Consider the following 20139-nt stretch of genomic DNA (forward strand, 5'->3'; position numbering starts at 1 on the left):
ATGACTACAAGGGGCAGGGACTCAGGGACACCACCCCCGAGTAAATATAGACTTATGGAGTGGGGTGTTCAGGGACAGGTGCAGCTGCTGGCTTCAGTCGAACACATTCAGTAATCGCTCATCTCCAAACTGCCGCACTGTAAAACAGCTATCACGCTCCAACATTCATTCATTAACAAGCCCATACGTTGACATTTAAAAAGAATATAAAAAATTCAGGGAGCGCATGAGAGAAACTGAACGGAAAACAAGCAAACAAACACTTTTAATTTCTTTTTTAATTTAGGAAAACAGACGCACATGAAATCACATGAATATCCATATATGGGTGTGAATGAGAAATTAGTGTGACACACAAAAGCCTATTACTGTTGAGATGCTCCTCCTGCCGTCATGACGTCGCTGAATCATTAATGGAGGAAACGAATGTCGTCTCCTGTGTCTGTGGTCCCCCAGAGGTCTAGATAGTAGCTCATATTAGTCCAGAGACCAGACCAGACTATGTGAAGGAACCAGAGACCGCCTGTGGTCCCCTAGAGGTCTATGATAGTAGCTCATATTAGTCCAGAGACCAGACCAGACTATGTGAAGGAACCAGAGACCGCCTGTGGTCCCCCAGAGGTCTACGATAGTAGCTCACATTAGTCCAGAGACCAGACCAGACCATGTGGACAAACCAGAGACAGTCTAGAAGTCTACATGATGTTAGAGTGTTGATGGAGCAGCCTAACAAAAACCTAAAAAAAAATGACTTCAGGCGTTTTTACTAATCACCATCATTATGTAGTTATGCCAGCATCCTTCTTATCCTTTTATTACAATTAAATCACAAAATAGTAATTTGGGGTTCATCTAGCTGTGGTAAACCAGCCGCCGTGTGTCTCCTTAGATACAGTGAATCCAGCTTGACCAAATTCACTGAGTGCCTCTGAAGTTTGATGAAAGCTCATCCCAGCAGAATTTAGGATGTGGTCAGGGAGGTTATTTTTAACACATTCATGTGTCTTCATGGACAGCAAACTCTTCTCGACACATTCATATTATCAGATGATAAATTAAGTTCATGACTTTGTCAAACTGTGAGCTGAAGACCATCAATGAATTACTCCACGCAACGCATATTAACATCAGATTAATCCTCCCTGTGCAGTGGCTTTCAGACGGGTGAGTGTTAAAACAGTGTCACTTTGACACTCCTCGCACTCTGGAATCGTCAGTCGTCCCAATAAAGAGCTTCAGATCTCAGCCACAGTCAATGTTAGGACTCTGCAGCCTGGGGGAAAGGGCAGCTGCTGCAATGTTTAATCCCCCCCAGAACATGCCAGCACGGTGTAATCAGACCAGGCAACTGTGGCTTCTTTGTATTTGTCGTGCGGAGCCGTAGAACAACTCCTAAGCTGCTGTTGATGTACATGTATCTGCAGCTGCTAGCGTGAACATATGAGCAAATAACGGAAAATTATGAATCACTCTGACAAAGCAGAGCCGGACTTGGACGGGGATTTCCATCACCCTTTGCTTTGCGTCTTCCCAAAATGTCTGAGTGTCGCCTTACAAAGAGTTATTATTTTTAGCCGTGTTCGTGTGAGCATTGCTGCTCCCATCTAGGTTTATCGCCTGGCCCATATCCACATGAGGGCTGAATTCAGGTTCCCTTTGGATCCTGAAGCCTATTTTAAAAGAGGTAGGTGGAGTTTCCCCTTTCTCCAGTCCCCAGACCTGAGTTTGGGTCGTAGCGTTTGGGTGTTGCCTCTCTCCGGTCTCCCTGCTGGTCAATCCACTGATTCTGGTGTCCTTCCCCAAACTTAATTGCAACTTTTGAGCAAGCAAAACATTTGAATTGAGAGATCGTCCCTCATCATCAAAACCCTGCAATGGATCAGCACAAGTATCGCACAGCGGGCGTCCAGGAGAAGCTGGAGATCGTCGGGGTGGAGGACGAGTCCGGGAACCCCATCAGTGCCCTGACCATCCTGTCGCTGCTGGAGCGCGTGGCCGGCATCATCGACAATGTCCAGTCCTGCCAGCAGCGCATGGAGGAGCGTCAGCTGGACCTGGAGAACAACATCAAGACCATCCAGGGCGACGTCCTGAAACTGGCCAAGGACCACACCGACACGAGCGGCACAGTGGAGAAGCTTCTGCAGAAGACCCGCAAGGTCAGCGCCAATGTCAAGGAGGTCCGGACGCGGGTCGAGAAGCAAAACGTCCGCGTCAAGAAGGTTGAATCCACGCAGGATGAGCTGCTCACCCGCAACAAGTTCCGCGTCGTCATCTATCAGGTAAGAGGAGGTTTGGAGCAGCATTGTGTTCTGAATGATTTGTATTTTCTGGGTTATTAAACCAGGGATGGCGTGACCACTGTTAACTGAACCTGGAGGTACCAAGTTCTCAAATCACTACTGAAACAATGTCTCAGTCCCTCAATCGGTCAATTACAGTAAGTCATCATTTCGTGTTTCAAATGTGAGAATTCTCTCATGGTGTGAAGCTTCGTGTTTGGTTGGTTTGTATTACCAACCCAGTGTCTGAGCAATTTGTGAAATAGTCAGGAAATGTAATCTATTGGTTTCATGCAGTGTCACTTAGCAAGAAGACAATGCCAATAGAAATGGATCATTTTCCATGGTGGACACATTTAAACACATCCATGTGTCTATAAAACATCATTTATGATGGGAGGTGGTGCATCTCGACAACACAGGACTTTCAACCCCAAGACCCGTTTTTCACCGCGTGCAAGTATTTGTGACAGTTTTCCTGAACCTAACCATGAGGGTTGTTTTGCATAATGGCCGATCACACCGTTTGCCGTTGTTTCCCTACTGGACGGTGCATCTGGTGCACGCTCCACTCTTGCATCACATTTTACCTGCAGTTTGTAGACACGGATACAAGTTTAAATATTCTCAACTTTTCTGAGCAAGTGGTGGGCTTTTTCTATTTTACCACTTCCTTTTTGTCGATGCAGGTAAAAGTGCATTACTGGATAATCTTTTTCAATTTTCAGGCCCCTAAAATGTAAAAAAATACAGATTAAAAAAATAATAATTTTGCCAATTTTGGTTTTATATTGGAACCTCTCGATTGACAATAATAAAAATCTTGGTTTGATTCATGGATGGAACATGGAGTCCCACTCATTTCAAAGTAGACCATGATTGTTTGTAACTTTGGGCAGAAATTTGTGCCAAAGTGTGTTTTATCGGGGAATCATCACTCGCAGTAAGAATGGGATTGAGACAGTTTCTCGGGCAGTTGCTTAACAATTTTAAATAAGAATGAATTCAGCCAATGCAAGAGAAAGACACTGGATTGTGTAGTAGGGCAACGCCCCTCTGGATGATCAGAACCAGGGTCCTGTCCTTTCGTTTCCAAGAAACTGGGGATGAATGAAGTAGATTAATTCTCTCAGGCAGCACAAACTTGGCGAGATCTTAAATTAAACAAGCTCTGATATAACTGAATTAAGGGATGGGCGCAGTGAGAGGGGATGTTAGGGAAATTAACAGAATTTAAATTCAATGCTTAAGAGTCATCGACTCTGAAACACTTTTCTAGAAAAGCATCGTCATTGTGTTGAGGGAACACTCTCATCCACCTTAATCAGGTCAGATGAAAAACAGGATGATTCACATGTTGTTGGTTATCTGAATCACTCTGCTAAACGTCATGTTGAGTCATGTTTGAGTTAAAGAATAAACCAAACAAGGTGTCTCATCTCCAAATACACCCACGATAGACTGACAGAGGATTTTGAAAGGTGATCGAAGGCGTCGCAGCAGGTTGCATGAGAACAGCTTTGGTCAGACAGGAGAACATGGTGTTGCAATGTGAGCTGCAGCTTCAGCAATCACCCCAGAGTTTTTGCTACATGGCAATTGTAATCTGTTGTAATTTGATTAATTTCAATGAAATTAGATATGAACAACTAACTGACAAATGGCAAACCTGGATACTACAGTGTTGACAAATTGGTTATCAGTACCCTTATTAAGCACAAGCATTTGTCTATTCTCTAGTACTGCATTGCGCTCCCTTCATTCTCTCTCCTTTCACCACCATGCCAAGGTGCTTTTCTTTCAAAACAACACAAATACAAGTTATCACAAAGGGAGAACATAATCTTAGTCAAGGTTTTATTTACTAATGTGTGTTTATTACTGTAAATGACAGCTACAGGACAATTATTTAAGTGGAACTATTTACTGATTTGACGAAATTAGGAAACTACATGGCATCACGAAAAAAACAGAATGTCTTCATTTGTGCAAAAGAATCCCTAAAGGGGATAGATAACAGTCGGGATTGTATGAGCTACTTACTGCTTTACCTTACTGTCAGACAGCTTAACATTTACAAAATGACATCAGAAGTTGAAGTTTAATTAATAGATTATGGTATATTAAGAAATGGATTATCCCCAGGATTTGTTGAAGATTTTGACTTCTGTTTTACATTAGTAAACAAAGGCAGTTGAAATTGTTACACGTGCTTAACATTATTAAGCGGTGGCGACTAATGTTGTGACATGTCATTAAATGCTGCCAGTTAATTCAAGTTTATTTATAGTGTCATATCACAGCAAAAGTTATGATATGAGTACCAACATCCCTCAGGAGCAAGAGTTACCGTGTGGTTAACATTGTACATGCTCAACATCATTGTACAGTGTCAGTTAACATCATTTAATTACCAACAAAAAAAAATTAAGATATTCTTGAATTTGTCATGAATTTTGCTTCATTTGATTAGGTATAAATTATGAGATTTTCTTTTTCATTTTATTTTCTGCCTTGTACCGTAATCACATCATTAACAATGGGTACATTTATATCATTTTAAGGGAAATCATTCAGGAAATCAGGGACTGGACGACAAACATACTGGAACGCATGTTTTAATCTTTTTTTTTAACTTGTTTTTTTATCAATTTAGAAAATCTTCTCAAAAATTAAATATATAACATAAACCCTGAAGATCAGAGATAAAGAGTCATCTTTACATACGGCTCTGCAGATGTACAGTCAGCAGTCAGTATTAGAGGGAGATGCTGTCCTTGTTAACGTCCCAACTTCAGAATAGTAATGGGGCCGCTATGTGCTGCTAACAGCTGCTGTGGAGACCTATTCTGGGCCTCACTGCCAGGGGGGCACGCTATATACTGCTGTCAACCAGAATGACAGTCTGACATGGCAGCATGTCACAGGGGTCAACATATAGAGATCAATATAATAGTGCCAAACTAAGACAAAGTAATGTGATACAACAACATGTAAAGATATATAAAATAAGGAATAATAATGACATATTAATCAACTTCAACACTACCATGACGTGTCGATTATATTATAAAGTTGTTATAAAGGTGACATATCATCAGACAGCTGCCTGTTTCAATGTGATCGCTTCCCTACGTGTCACCGCTTGAGCAGAAGTGCGTGGTTAACGTTATGAAACGGTGATGGTTAACGTCATAACACACTTAACACAATCTAATGGTGGCTGTGAACGTTATTATAGATGCTTCAAGGTTGGGTAGGTGATTCTATTCAGAAACACTATTATATTACTTGAAATCCTCGTAACATACTGATAGCATAGATACATTAAATGCTCTGACAAAATACATTTAAAAAAGTAATATGTGGTCGTGGTGGGACTGTAAAATCCTGTCCAATCCAAAAGAGTCGGGCTGGAGAAAATAATTGGACGTCCTGCCTGTCTGTTAATGCTTACTTTCTAGGACAGTATCTAGGACAGTGACTAGGACAGTGACACAGACGCAGAGAAGGCTCAGGCAAACCACCTTGACCGTGGGAGGCACCGGAAGTGAAATGCAGTTGCGGAAGGTTCTGCAAAGGCACAAGAGGGCTCAAAATACACCAGAGTAAGTCCAAATGTGGACAAGGATGAATGCAAGCACACCGCTCAGATGAACTGTCTGGTAAGACGCAGGCGAACCCTAGGCAGGAAGCACACCATAGTCCTAGGGAGCTCTCAGTGCCGGCAATGACCCAAGATCACACAAGGAGAGCCTCTTACGCCATTCCAGAAAGCCCACCCCAGCCAACAAGAGAAAGAATTAAGTCGCCCAAGATGAGTGCTGGAAAGGAGTGGTCCACGTTAGATGAAGATCTGGATAAGGTGCTTGGAGCGGTTCAAGCAGGATCAGCAGAAAGGAAGGTGGATTCACTGACAGCTATCACCTACAATGTGGCAAAAGAATGGTTTGGAACAGTGCCAAGGAAAGAGAAAAAAGTCAGACCAAAAAGGCAGGACAGAGAAGAGAAAGGAAAATCAAACAACTTAGGAAGGAGATCAAGATTCTGAGGAAGCAATTCAAACTGGCAAGCACAGGAGAAAAGGTAGGAATAAAAGAGCTGACAGCCTCCTCCTGCGCAAGCCCAGTTTATAAAGGACCCCTACCGCTTCACCAAATCACTTCTTGGTGAGGCAAGGTCTGGGACTATAACAAGTCCCAAAGAGGAGGTAGATCAGTCTGTTCAGGAGACATTCAGTGACCCTTCAAGAGGCAATGCCCTAGAAGGAAATTGACGCACCTACCACATCCCTCAGCACAGATTGTCCATCATGGAGAGAGGTTCAAGAGGTAGTCAAGCATCTTCTGCTCCAGGTATAGGTATATGTATACCTTACAAAGTATACAAGAAATGCCCTCAGCTCCCCCGAAGGTTGTGGAAGCTTATGTGGGTAATTTGGCCCAAGGGAACCATTCCAACAAGCTGGAGAAGGGCAGAAGGGTGCTGTGTGCCCAAAGAACAGGGATCCACACAGATCAGCCAGTTCCGAACTATCTCCCTACTTAGTGTGGAGGGAAATATTTTCTTTTCTGTGCTTCCCAAGAGAATGAGCACTCATATGACCCAGAATGGATACATTTACACCTCTATCCAGAAGAGGTGTTAATGGTGTTAATATCGAAGGGTTCTCCGGGTGCTTGGAGCATACAGGGGTCCTCAATCAACTCATCCAAGAAGCAAAGGAGAAGAAATGCAGCCTAACAGTTGTATGGCTTGACTTTGCAAATGCATATGGGTCTATTCCACATGACTTGATCCAAATGGCCTTGGACTACTACCACATCCCACATAAAATCCAGGGTATGATCACCAGCTACCTGAGAGACATCAAGCTACGATTCCAGTCGGCCAAGTTTACAACAAAGTTGCAGCCAGTGTAGAAGGAGATAGTGACCGGATGAACAATCTCTCCCATCTTGTTCATCATGGGAATTAATCTGATCATCTCTGCTGCGAGTATGAAATCAAGGGGGTTGAAGACCGCTGTAGGATGTCAACAGCCAGCAATCAGGGCATTCATGGATGACCTTACCGTGATAACACCAACTCACGTGCAAGCAAGATGGGTCCTGGCAGAACTGGATCGCATGGCCACCTGGGCAAAGATGGTCTTCAAGTCCAAGAAGTCAAGGAGCCTGATGATCCAAAAGGGGGAAAAAACTGGAAGGTTCAAGCTACTTGTTCAAGGGGAAGTGATTCCTAACATCCAGGGAAACCCAAAAAATGCTTGGAAAGTGGTGTGATTATTCCCTGTCAGACAGGAACAGCATCTCCACACCGGAAAAACAGTTAACTTCCTCCAACTTCCCAGAGGCGGTACTGTCCACCACTCTAAGACTGCTCACTGCTGACCCACCAACTGGAGGGTGTTGTGGATAAGGGTCGAAACACCCGGCGAAGGTTGGGGACCACCTGATGACCTCTCTTCCAGGCCAAGGCTTCACTCATTGGAAATAGGTGTTTTATTAGCATTGCAGATGTATTATACAACTGATTGCACTCTGCTGATCTCGAGCACTCGTTTGGTGTTTTGGAGGAGCGGCTTTGAACAAAGGTCTGAACGAAGGGGGCGGGACTTTTTCGGTTCAACGATGCGTTCATTGTCAAAGTTTCTGTGGTTTTTCCAAATGACCTACTTTGCCTTTATTAAAAGGTGGTGGTTAATTTAAATCATGTTGCTAAGGTGATTAAATGGTAGCTGTTAATGTAGTTACACATGCTTAATGTTATTTTACCACCATTTACTTAACCATTTGCAAGATTATAAAGTCATAAATTCATCATTAAAAAAATATTTTTATGTTTTGTTCATTCTGTGTTATTTGTTATGACTGCATATAGGGGCCATTGTAAGTTTAAAAAAAAAACGGGACAAGGGTAATTTTTCTGAGTAAAAACATAGCATTTCTGAAATTAAAGTAATTTACATTTATCAGAAAATAATGAAGAGCATAACCGTGGTAGATGTTAAGGTAAAGTAGATACTAAAACGTCCATCTTTGGCAACAGGAAAGCATGTATACTATTTCAGAGTGGGTAACACTTTACTCTTTCTGTTTTTTTGTTGTACATTTGCTCCTTAAATCTCAGAAAATAGCCACATTTATTTTTTCTCATTCATTTACAACTTCAAAGCGCTTCATTTGCAAGTCAATATTTTTTATTTTATTATTAAACTGGTATTTTATTCATGAATAGTTTCTTGTAAGAAAAGACAAGCTTCCTCGCTGTGAATAAAGGGATCGACAAATCAATTTGTGTGGAACGGTTGAGCCTATATCTAGGAAACAACGTGGAGGCTCTGTAGTACGAATGAAAACTGTTTTACTTCTTTCAAACTTGACTTGCTACGAAGCGAGTTTAACATCCCAGGGTATCTTTCAGTTATCCAGCTTAAGTAACCCTAACAAAGGCAGTCAGAGATAAGCGGTCACAAGAAGCTGACAACTCGTTAAATCAACCCAGGGTTTACCTGTCCAGCTATGAGCACATGAACATGAAAGTGGTGGCGTTTGCAGCATTTGACCAATCACGTACATGGATCAGTCTACGGCAGCGGAGCGGCGTATTTCACGTATGAGCAAACCATAATCTTTAAGAAATACGAAGAAGTTAAACATATAATGCAGGCAAAAAGCAACAGTTTCATCTGCCAAATGCAGGAAGGACAGCTGGAAAAACTCACCGACTGTGTGAATGCTTGCTAAAGTCATATTAATAGTATTAATAGTCGTATAATATGACTGCCCCATCATAAGGGCACTACTAGATCTGATTGATTAAAGGAACATGATAAGTGTGCTGAATCCGCCCTGTGGTCCTCTTTTAAAGCATGTCGTCCCTCTCTCTCACCCCTTTAACTCTCACGCTGTCCTCCCGCAATAAAAGGCCAAAAAAATAACTTTAAACGAATGAAGAAAGAAGTGAAGCAGCGTCATAGGACGGAAAACCCAGAGTTAACCCTGAAGTTACCTCGCTAAGCCCAAATACTGCTTCGTAGTACAGGCCTCAGATCCATTCCTTCCTTTTTAACCTTTTACAATAAAATCAAAAGACATTATATGTTCCTATGTGAGTATTTTAATAATTGTTGTGTCTTACATATGTTACATCCCCGGTGTGTAAAGGCCTTTATGCTTGTAAATTCTGAGGGGGATTTTTTTCTTCAGATTATTACCCACGTCCTCCAGTTCTGTGATGTTCTTATTTTAATTTTAATCGTTGCGATCACAACAGCTAGTTTAAATTTGATATAAAGACCCTTTAACAGCTTGTAAACACTGATACGTGAGTGTGTCACGCAGTTTGGCAACAGAATTACGAGAACGAGAGCAACAGCTTGTCAAATTTTGTCAGAATTAATCTGTATCTACAACTACATAATCTGTGGTCACATACAGACCGTCAAACATCATGACTTAGACTTATAGGTTTAACTTTAGTCAGTTTTAAAATGGCCAATACAAACAGTCCAGTGGTGGTCAACACGTTTTAATAGCTTGCCGCCGGTGTTTGACTCTTAGTGACGGCCACTTTAGAAAATGCCACCAGAAAATGTAGTGACTTTGTACCTTGTAAAAAACTTGCGTTTATTATTGATGAAAGTCACCAGTTAAAACGGTCACTGGTTAAACTGAAACACCTGTTGCTCTGAAATGATCCTGTCTGAGTTCTGTAGAACTTGAGTCTGCGTGCATGTCAGTTCTTAGAACCAACATGTAACAACCAAACATTTAGGTTATCTTCTAACTCGTCTGGATGCCTGGGGCAGACAGGCTGAAGTTGACAACGTGCCTGTGTACATTTTTGATGACGTCGGCTGTAAAAGCGTCTATATCGCATATACACCAGAGTCTTGTTACTGCAACCTGGTATTTGTCCTCAGCTACAACAGCTACTTCCTCTGTATGCTCTTTGTATTTCTGTAGGAGTCCAGGTTTAGATCAGTCTGGTCCCGGGCGGCTCGGCTCTTTCTCTCCGTCCTGCCTGGAGAAGAGAGCGTTGCAGTGTTGAGTTTCTTCATGACTGATGCGCTGTCGGTTATTCTGAGGCCTCCGTTCATCTCCTAATATAGAGCTTCAGCTGCGGTCATCTAACCAGGAAGCAACAGGCAGCTTGGTGGAGACGGTCGTTGCTGGCGGCTGAATAATGAAGGCTGTGGCACTAATAAGAAAAAGATGAATGTCTGCTGGTGGACACCCAGGGCCTGGCTGCTTCAGCTGTTGTTCACACAGTAGAGGACAGTGTGTCATTTTAGAGCAGTTAATGGGTTTTAGTTTGTGACATTTCTGCGGTGTGGCGATGAGAGTCAACTTTGTGAGTTAAGCTTCCCACGGGCACAAACACAATTGAAATAAGAGGTCACATCACATGACAGCCATCTAAAATGTCTGCAAAGGTTGCAGGGGAACGGTTTAGGAATGTATAATCCTACAATATTATCCACGTCCAGTGAAAATGTTGAATGTTTGTATTCCTTTATGTATTGAGAAAAATCTCCTACTTCCTCTCTGAACTCAAATACTCACTGGTGGATTTGAAAAGCATTATTTCTCTTTTATTCAATTCCCAAACCATTTATCATAGCCAGAAGCTGCAACAAAAAAAACAGACAGCAACTTCCAGTTCTGAAAAGTGAGGCCAGGACCAAAGTGTCTGACACTTCCATTCTCTTTACTGGCCATCAGGGGGCGACTCCTCTGGTTGCAAAAAGAAGTCTGATTGTATGGAAGTCTATGAGAAAATGACCCTACTTCTCACTTGATTCATTATCTCAGTAAACATTGTAAACATGTGTTTATGATATTTCATTAAAATCACTTCATTCTACATCTTTCATGAAAATAAACAGTTTGCACAAACCAGATCCTGTGAAAGAAACATTTTTTTTCTAATATTGTTAATTATTGGACATATAGATAACATTATGTTCCAATTTCTTTAAAATTAATTATAATGAGAGTAGTTAAAATAAACTCAACTAAAAAAAATTCTTAAAAAAAAAGAATGGTAAAATGTTTTTTTTATGCTTCGTCTCCGATGGCTGCTCAAACAAACGAGGAACCAGCTCCACATGCTGCGCCCTACAGGTGACTTTGGATGTGAAAGCCAATTAATCCTAATTAAACCATGGCCACCTGCATCGATGACACTCATTAATCAGCGAGGAGTCATCAGAGCGCTCCAGACACTGTGAATGACACAATAATTACACCGGCAGGGGATGTGGGTCAAGACAGGTATTAATAACCTCGGGTGGTGGAGGAAGAGGAAAGGCAGTAAGACAGTTTCATTTGACCAAACACATTATGTTAGCACACAAACATGAACCAAGGTACCGCCCACACTCAACTAGAAACAGTTTCATTCAGGGAAAAAAAAACTAAAGCCCTGAACACACCAGCCAATGTTTGACTTGACAACATGTAACATTGCAGGAATGTTCTTCAATGTACATTAACATCTTGGAAGTTCTTGAAAAGTTGCAGTAAAAATATTTGAACCTCATTCACACAGATGGATCGTGGGTGAAATACTCAGATCCTATTAAGTTGAGTATTAAATTAGTATTAAAGCAACACTTCTTGCTGCGGTAGGCAACTAATTTAGCCTACCGCAGCCCGTCGCACGCACGTTATTTGTTTGTATGCAGAACCGGCTCTGGACGATGTCCAGTGACAAGGTAGAGTAGCTAACGCCTTAGCTAAGATTAGCCAACATGAGCCATAGCAATAGGTACATATATATTAGCACAATAGCTAACGCCTTAGCTAACATGAGCCAATAAAATAATCGACAATGTACACAGATTACATAGTGCGGTTACAGCCAATAGAGGGCCACAGAGCGAATGGGGAAGGTGATGGACCACTGAAACTATTTTGGAAACATTATTTTAAGGCACAAAAAACTCTTTGGTGTTGCTTTAAGTACAATTATATGCATAATATTATACAAAATAATTGATGGTGCAGTAACATTTTTAATAAAGAGAGGAGTCAAATTGAAGGCATGCGAAAATGCGGGAATACCGAAAATCTGCTCATAACTATGCACAGCAGGTCTGGTGTGACTAAGTCGCGTTGCAATGTTCCATTGTTGTCTAATAAATAAACCTAATTAGTTCCCATGTCCAGGGACGAACTGGGACAAAAAATCGGCCCTGGCATTTTGGCCCAGACATGCCCAACATATAAGATCACAAATACCACCCGTCTTTGTGCCCCCCTGAATATGTAGACTTACTTCTACTAAAGTGTTTTGGGCCAGTGTCAATTGAAAAAATAATGGGCCGCCGATCTAGGCCTACCACTTTTAAGGCCCGGTTCATGGGCCAGACAAAAAAAAAGTGTTGGCAGTCGGCCCAAAAAGCACATCGGCCCACTGGGCCCCAGATGGCCAGTCCGCCCCTGCCCATATCCACCCATCCAGACAGAGAATATCTAAGAAGCAAATCCCACCTCTTCTAGTACATGGGTCCTTATTTTTTTTTATACCATTTGAAATCTGCCAGGGCCACAGATAAAAACATTTTTTAATTATTTTCAAATCGGAGCATATCATTTATTGATTGCAATCGGTAGGCTATGGTACGAGGATTTCAAGTACGATAACAGAAAGTGTTTCTGAATATAATTACTTACTCAACCTTTAACGTTAGCAAGTACATATCAGTTACATTACTGTCTTCTTCATCATCACAGCTGCTGTGCGATTTCTCACACCATATATGGTCTCTTGTTTGGTTGTTTGGTAGTCGTGGATGTGTTTCTCGTACAGTATTGAGTGTTGAGAAACCAAAATGATGAAACAAGCGAGCAGCAAGCTAGCTTTGAACTGGGAGTATGACATTTCAGGTAGAAATCTACTGAAATAGAGGTCCATCCAAATATTTGTGGATGTTCCACAGGCAAGCATTCATTAGAACCCACAAAACATGTGGAAAACATCAGCTGTGCCACCTTCTTTTTTTTATCCACCAATGTGGAGGTTGCCCTCCTGTTTTGCCTGCTGTTACAAAGATGAATTGATTTCTAGCACCCCACAGACTCAGTTTGACCTTTCAAAGCGGATAGTTTGACGTATTTGGACCGGAAGCCGAAGGATGTAAAACTGTGAGACGGATCGTAAAGCTTGGTGTGCTGGTTGGAGGTTGAACTTTTCTCATCTGAACTGTTACGGCCTGAGAAATAGGCGCTTTAAAGCCAGCCTTCCACACATCTATTTGAGGGCGCAAAAATCATGGCATGTAAGCGATAACAAAGTGAGCTGATTGTCAGAGATTCAACAAATGCCCAAGGCCAGAAGGACGGAAGTCTGTTGATGAGATGTTTTAGAAAATGGTCAGCAGGAATTTCAAGTAAATGCAAATGAATGATAATTGTTAATTATTATTTATATCTATTATATTATTTTGTCACAATCCATCCTATAGTTGTTGAGATATTTCAGGCTGGACCATCTTGTGTTCCAGCTTCCTGCCTAACGAGTCTCACTTACTCCTCATCTGTAAAAATAGAAAAACTTGATCTCATGAAGCTTCCAGTGTTTTCTCAGACCCTCTCAGGAGAATATCATGTTTTCTATCTGGGCCTGCATCAATGGGAAACATAGCAATTCATCCATAATGGATAGAAGAGACGGATGAGAACATAAGCATCCGTTTCATCTCTGTGTGTCCAGTACAGCAATAGGTCCATGTGGACGTGTGCATTTTATTAGCAAATCCGTTGGATCAAAACTGTGGAAACTGTGGAAACTGTGCAGAGATTAAAAATCCAGCACAACTCAACTTTAAAGTTCTTTTTAAAAATCTGCTTGTTCTTTATCTACCCTAACAGTTTCATCTCTATGCATCCAGTAGGCTACATAGAAAGGTGCAGAATGTGTTTAGCCAAGCTTAACAACAATAAAGACTGGAAGCCCTAAATGGCTACTTGTCATATTTTGCTGTTTGGGCCAAGCGGCCTGTTTGGGACAAGTGGCCTTGACACTCAAGGTTAGTGCGTTGCCTTGGTGAAGTTTATGCAACAAAACCAGTTAGTTGCGGTTAGAGAAAACATCAGGGTTTGATTTGAAATAAATACTCGTACTTACTTACTACTTGTAATGAAAGGTAAGCTAACATCATGGGCCCTAGTTTCGTAGACCAGGCGCAGTCAGCTTTCAGCGCACCTGCGCCGTGCCGACGGGGTGTGTCCGCCTGGACTTTGCAAGTTTCGTGCACCGCGCAGGCCGGCGCAGGCTCGCGCAGGCACACCTCCCGACTCGCCCACCGGCGCAAGTGGGAAAGAGGGAGGAGAAGAAGGCGTGAGTGGGAGACGAGGAGGAGACGAGGCGTGGACTGGGATTAATACAGCAGATTCAGATCTTCACCAATCAAATGAGCTCCTCTCCTCTCCTTTAATGCGTTAGGGGAGGTTCAGTGCAAGTTCCGTCACTTGACAACCCGATGACAGAAGCAGCGCCGCCGCTCCCACCACGCGCATCACGCGCTGTGCGCGCGTATCATAATAATAACAATGCCGATATTATAAAAAACAGGAGAGAGAGAGGGAGATGTTTTGGTCCGAGAGGCTGAGTTTCCGTTACGCGTGCCATCCGCCTTTGATCTGACGTCAGATGTGACGGGACAATCTATATAGATATAAATTCACGTGTTGATTCAATAAGTTGCATTAAATAGTGTTTGTTGTGATTATTTATTGCATGTAAATGTGCCTGGAACTGTGGAAACCTGCCTGTGAGGTCTCGGTGACGTGTGCGCACTGCGCGCCGTCAACCAAACTTCCGATCCGCCAGCTGTGATTCGCATTGAATGAATGGACTTTATTTACGCCTTACGCCTTGCGCCGAAAGTAGACCAGGTTGGAGCTGGCGAGCTTTCAGCGCAGTCTCGGCGAGGCTTTTTGCCACGAAACTTCCGCTACGCCAAGCTGAATCTGTGACGCCTCCCCCTGCTGCGCCGCCACACCCATCTTGGCGCAGGCGATCCACCAAACTGCCAAACTGACGGTGCGCAAGGCTGCGCGGGTCGAAACTTGCACTGCGCCGGCTGCGCCACCCTGCGCCGGTCTACGAAACTAGGACCCCATGCCACAGTGTAGCAGCGTCATGTGAAAGTCCTGTGTGACCTATCCACCTCCCTTCCTGTCTGTTTAGGACTATGTCCGTTGCTCTGACTATGTAATAATGACAAAGATCAGTTTAAACTGGACTTATTGGGCTCATGCAGACGCTAAAGTGTGCCTTGTGTGTCAGTTAGAAGGGTGACCAACTAGTGGTGGGTATTTGACACACTACGGGAGGGAGACCAGAATGGAATCTTGCATTATTAATTGAAGGGATGCATTTAATGGCGCTGCACACCTACACAGGTGTTGTCAGTCAGCCTGGTCACCTAAAGAATACATTTTCACACAACAAACCTGTGTAGTTTTTTATTTTTATTTTGTTCGTAAACTACATGTTTCTACGACGGTATATTAGGGCCACTGAGGGGGGGGACGGAGCAGAGAGAGGTGGGCAATATTCTCAGAAAAAAAGTAGCAAATTTGTTACTTTATTACGATGCTAACAAGGTTGTGTCACTGAACCTGTCTCGGTTTGGTGGAGATTTGATGTAAATTATATGATGTCACCAAGTTCAACATGGAATGAAAAAGGTGTAGGTTGCAGTTTGAAGTCAGACGATACCTTTATACCTTCCTGACTTTTCACCACGGTACATGGCCGGGTTGGGAGACACTTTTGACCGGTTACACAAGTCCATCTATAGGGTAAATTATGTACATTTGTTAACTAATTAACCAGTTCAGACAGGATGCACCACAGCAGGCTGAGTGACACAGCTTGACTGATTGACGCTTCTGTAACCTGATAAACATGTGGCAATAAACCTCAGCAAGGCCAAATAAACCTCAGCAAGGCCAACAAAAAAACAGTTACGCGCCATCCTTTGGGGTGAACAACAATCCATCACTGACCCCAATCAATTACAATCAAATCCACAGGATTTAATAAAATGCGAAAATACAGATGACATGACAACAATCCTCAGCTAATAAACGACAGTTACCACACAAAACATTAACTCTGGATGGCTATAACCCTTCAAAATGTGGCAGCAAAGCTCATTGAGTCAGTGGACTGTCGCTTGTATTTCACGTAAATTCACTTTTTTTTTTTATAACAAATGAACCACTTAGGTAACGAGATTCAAGCTGTTGAAAGCAAATTGAAACGAAACTGACATTCCGACTATAAACTGTAAGCCTTTGTAGTTTGAAGAAGGCTATACCCAAAATACTCGCCCTCTTTCTGAGCTCAGCTGCCCGTTAGGCCGCGTTCACACTGTACATGTCCGTTGATGGATCTCATTCACTTTGCATGCCATCACACCATGTTTCGGCACCAATTGCATCTCAATACAAAATCAATGACGTTATACGCTATACACACTGATGGTACAATGTTTTATTCTGCTTCCTGTCCAGGTTGTTTCTCTCTGGACCTGGTTTCCTCTTGTCCTGACTGTATTCTGTCTCTCTGTAGGGTGAGACTGAGATCCCCTCAGTCGCCGTCACAAAATCTCCTAAAGGATCTGGCCTGGACGGGCTTGAGATTGAGCCCGACTCCTACGACATCCCTGTCGATCTCTCCTCCGACGAAGAGTACCTGAGCGTGGAGGAGGCCGACCCCTCGCGGGCCGCCCGCCTCAAGAAATCTGTCGTTAAGAGCACAGAGACCCTGAAGGCAGCCTTCTCCAAGGAGAACATGAGCAAAACTAAAGGCAACCTGGGCACCAAGTTCCACAACCTGGGCGAGAAGGTCATGCCACACGAACGGAGGGACAAGATGCACCAAGCTGGCGAGAGGCTGAAGCAGTCTGGCGAGCGGCTGAAAGAGAACATCGCCAAGAAAGCTCCAAGCAAAGAGACCTTCCGCATCAAGCTGAAGAAGGAGAGAGCCGTCGCCGAGGGCCAGGAGGGCGCAGAGGCCGAGCTTCATGTCCAGGCCCCGACTGAAGACAAGCCGGTCCCCTACACCGAGGTCGCCATGGAATCCAAGAGGGAGGGGCCAGTGGAGGAGGCCAGCGCCACCCGGATAGGTGAAGAGGATTACACAAAGTAGATGAGATGTCAGATCAGACATGGAAAGGAAGTGGGACACTGGAGAAAGCTTGTGATGCTGAGGATTTAGAGAGGTCTGCGATTGGTTGACATCGATGATGGACATTCATATTTGCTTGAATGTATTCAAATAGAAGTTCTTGAGAAGGGTATCTGTACTAACACTAATAAGAACCTGGTTATTTATTAAATCTATTTCAGGGTGTAGATTCAAGTTGGGTTACTCTGTCAAATGTTATATATTCACAGTTTTTAACAATCATATGATTTAAACAACGTGAGATGAATGCAAGGATATTACTTCCAAATGCACTAAGAAGGAGATCAGGTTTAGATTTTTTTTTTTTTTAAATCTGTGAATCCAAATTTCTGAGACGAGAGATCATTTTTGCTGTGATTGGTAACCAGAGTCAGGGGATTTATTTGCACAAAAAATGTCCGGAAGGAAAATAAATGGTGGAAAAGGGATGAAGAATGTTGACCTGCATCTATTGATCTTTTAACTGGATGTATATATATTGTTGGACATACTGCCAAAACTGCATGGGGGTGGTGACATTTGGTCAGGGCAGGCCTCAGCTGGTCTCTGAGACGCCTGGGGAGGAAATAAAACAACAAACTCAACATCAGACTGGTTTCTGTATAAAAAAAATAGTAGAAAGGAGGTGAAGTTAACTTTGAGGTGCTTAAAAGCAGCATCAGCGATTGCTTAGCTGGATGGTAAGGCTGCACCAGGCTTTAACCAAGTCTGGGACTTCATACCCAGTATTCATTTAATGGGGAGTTCATGGGGAGAGACTTGGCCATAGAGGGATAAAATATGGTTAGCAGTTACCAAATTAGCATTACATTACCTTAATCAAAAGGTGATAATCAGAATAAACTGCTGATTTATGGTTTGGAAGGTTTTGTTTTCTTTTACCTAATCCACCCATTTTCCTGACTGTGGAATTAACAACAACCTTTAAAGCTTTATCAACATTTTTGTGGCCATGTTTCCATAGCCATTTTTCATGAGTGTAGTTAACTACGTACATGTATTTATGTATTTGCTGTTTAATACAAGGGCTACAAGACGCGTAAAGTTTAAACAGATGTATTACAGTGCAGGTCAGCATATGAATGAATAACCCCAAGATGAATTGAATTAAAGGAACACCTGGCCTATTTGACTCTCTTAGTACAAAAGAAGGTCGGAATCAGACTCCTTTACACGTGGACTTTGTTCAGATGTCTATGAAAGCTGATTTCAAAGTTTAACATTCTAACTTTCTTGCTACTGCCTCATTCTAAACATATTTCCCAATATTCACACTGGGAGGTTTGGTATCTTTTGAAACTGTTGGATCCAATAGTATTTAAATAAAGGTTTGAAGGTTTGAATAAAGCTGGACCGAACCACTAGTCTTTGTCCAGTGCAGCTTTAAGTTTGATTGTGCAGCAGGTGATAAAACTAATAATAACTTTGCATGAACTGTATTGCAACACTCGTGTGACTGTGGTATTTTAGACTTAAGGCTGTAATTACGCTCCAGAAAGAGTTTGTAGTGCATTTAAGGCACTCGGAGACGCTTCAAAGCTCTTTGATCACTACTGAATTGTGGCGTATGAATGTTTGAATTTTTTTCCCTTAAGTTTTGCTGCTTGATAATTATAGTTTCTTCTAGTTTAGTGTGCATACTGGCTGTTTTCTCCTGGAGTGATTACTGAGTTCACAGCTTTCATCAGGATGATTCCAGGATTTTCAGGTACTCCTCATATTTTCTGAAGTTAAATTAAGCTTATGTAGAGCTGTCACTATATATTAGCACAGTATCTTATTCTGAAAAAATGCACTTCCTGTATAGCTTTAAACTTCCGTTTCTTTTCATAACCTGCTGTATTATGTTCCAGCTGAGTGAAACTGTGTGGATGAATTTAATGCAGTAGACTGATAGTATTTGGTTTGATTTTTAACAAGGTTTCATCTCTTGCATATATTTTCCTTTTTTTTTCCATCTTTGATTACAGCTCAGTTTGAATATTGTGTTATAGTTGTAATTTTTACAATAATCTCAATCCAGTTTTGATGCTTTACAATGAAACACGGCTGATTTTGGCCTGTACTGTAGGCTATAAGCAGCACCTGACATTCATTATTTTGTTTTTGTATAATAAAGTTCTCATGAAATCTGTATGAACTGGTATGCACGATACAAAAAAAACTTAACTGAAGTTGTTTGTTTTTTGTTATGGGGGGGGGGGGGGGGGGGCGGGGGGGGTCCTGAGCCGATATCAGGTGATATGTTATGAAGGCAAGGTTCACCCTGGACAGGTAACCAGACCATCACAGGGATGACACATTGAGTCATCGATGAACTTATCCCGAGTGGCGGCTGGTCAATAGAGGGCACTACTGGTAACAATGTAGAACTTTTCTACATCACAATTTCACAACATAACATTTAACAAATATAAAGATTTATTTATTCTTATTATGGGTCGTATTCATGCTAATGTGTATTTTTAGACATATTTTAATTTTTGGAAGAAATATTTTTTTGGGATGAAATAATTTTGGGACCCCTGCAATAACTCTGTGGACTCCCTGGGGGTTGCGGACCCCCTGTTGAAGATCTCTGCTATAGACCCTTCGGCGTATAGCATGGCGACGTTTCCTGACCGCCCAATGGGATCCACTTGAT

General features: G+C 42.3%; 1 protein-coding gene across 1 annotated transcript; it reads left to right on the forward strand.

Annotated features, from left to right (window-relative positions):
- The first annotated feature begins 1710 nt into the window (after positions 1–1710).
- On the forward strand, positions 1711–19641 carry cavin4a (caveolae associated protein 4a). The gene is made up of 2 exons (XM_084008851.1): positions 1711–2282; positions 16878–19641. Exons 1-2 carry the CDS (start codon positions 1875–1877, stop codon positions 17454–17456), a joined length of 987 nt encoding a protein of 328 aa, XP_083864977.1. The 5' UTR covers positions 1711–1874; the 3' UTR covers positions 17457–19641.
- The last annotated feature ends 498 nt before the right edge of the window (positions 19642–20139 follow it).

The sequence above is a fragment of the Eutrigla gurnardus genome (genome assembly GCF_963514095.1).
Source record: "Eutrigla gurnardus genome assembly, chromosome: 4".
In the NCBI taxonomy this organism is placed as follows: domain Eukaryota; kingdom Metazoa; phylum Chordata; class Actinopteri; order Perciformes; family Triglidae; genus Eutrigla; species Eutrigla gurnardus.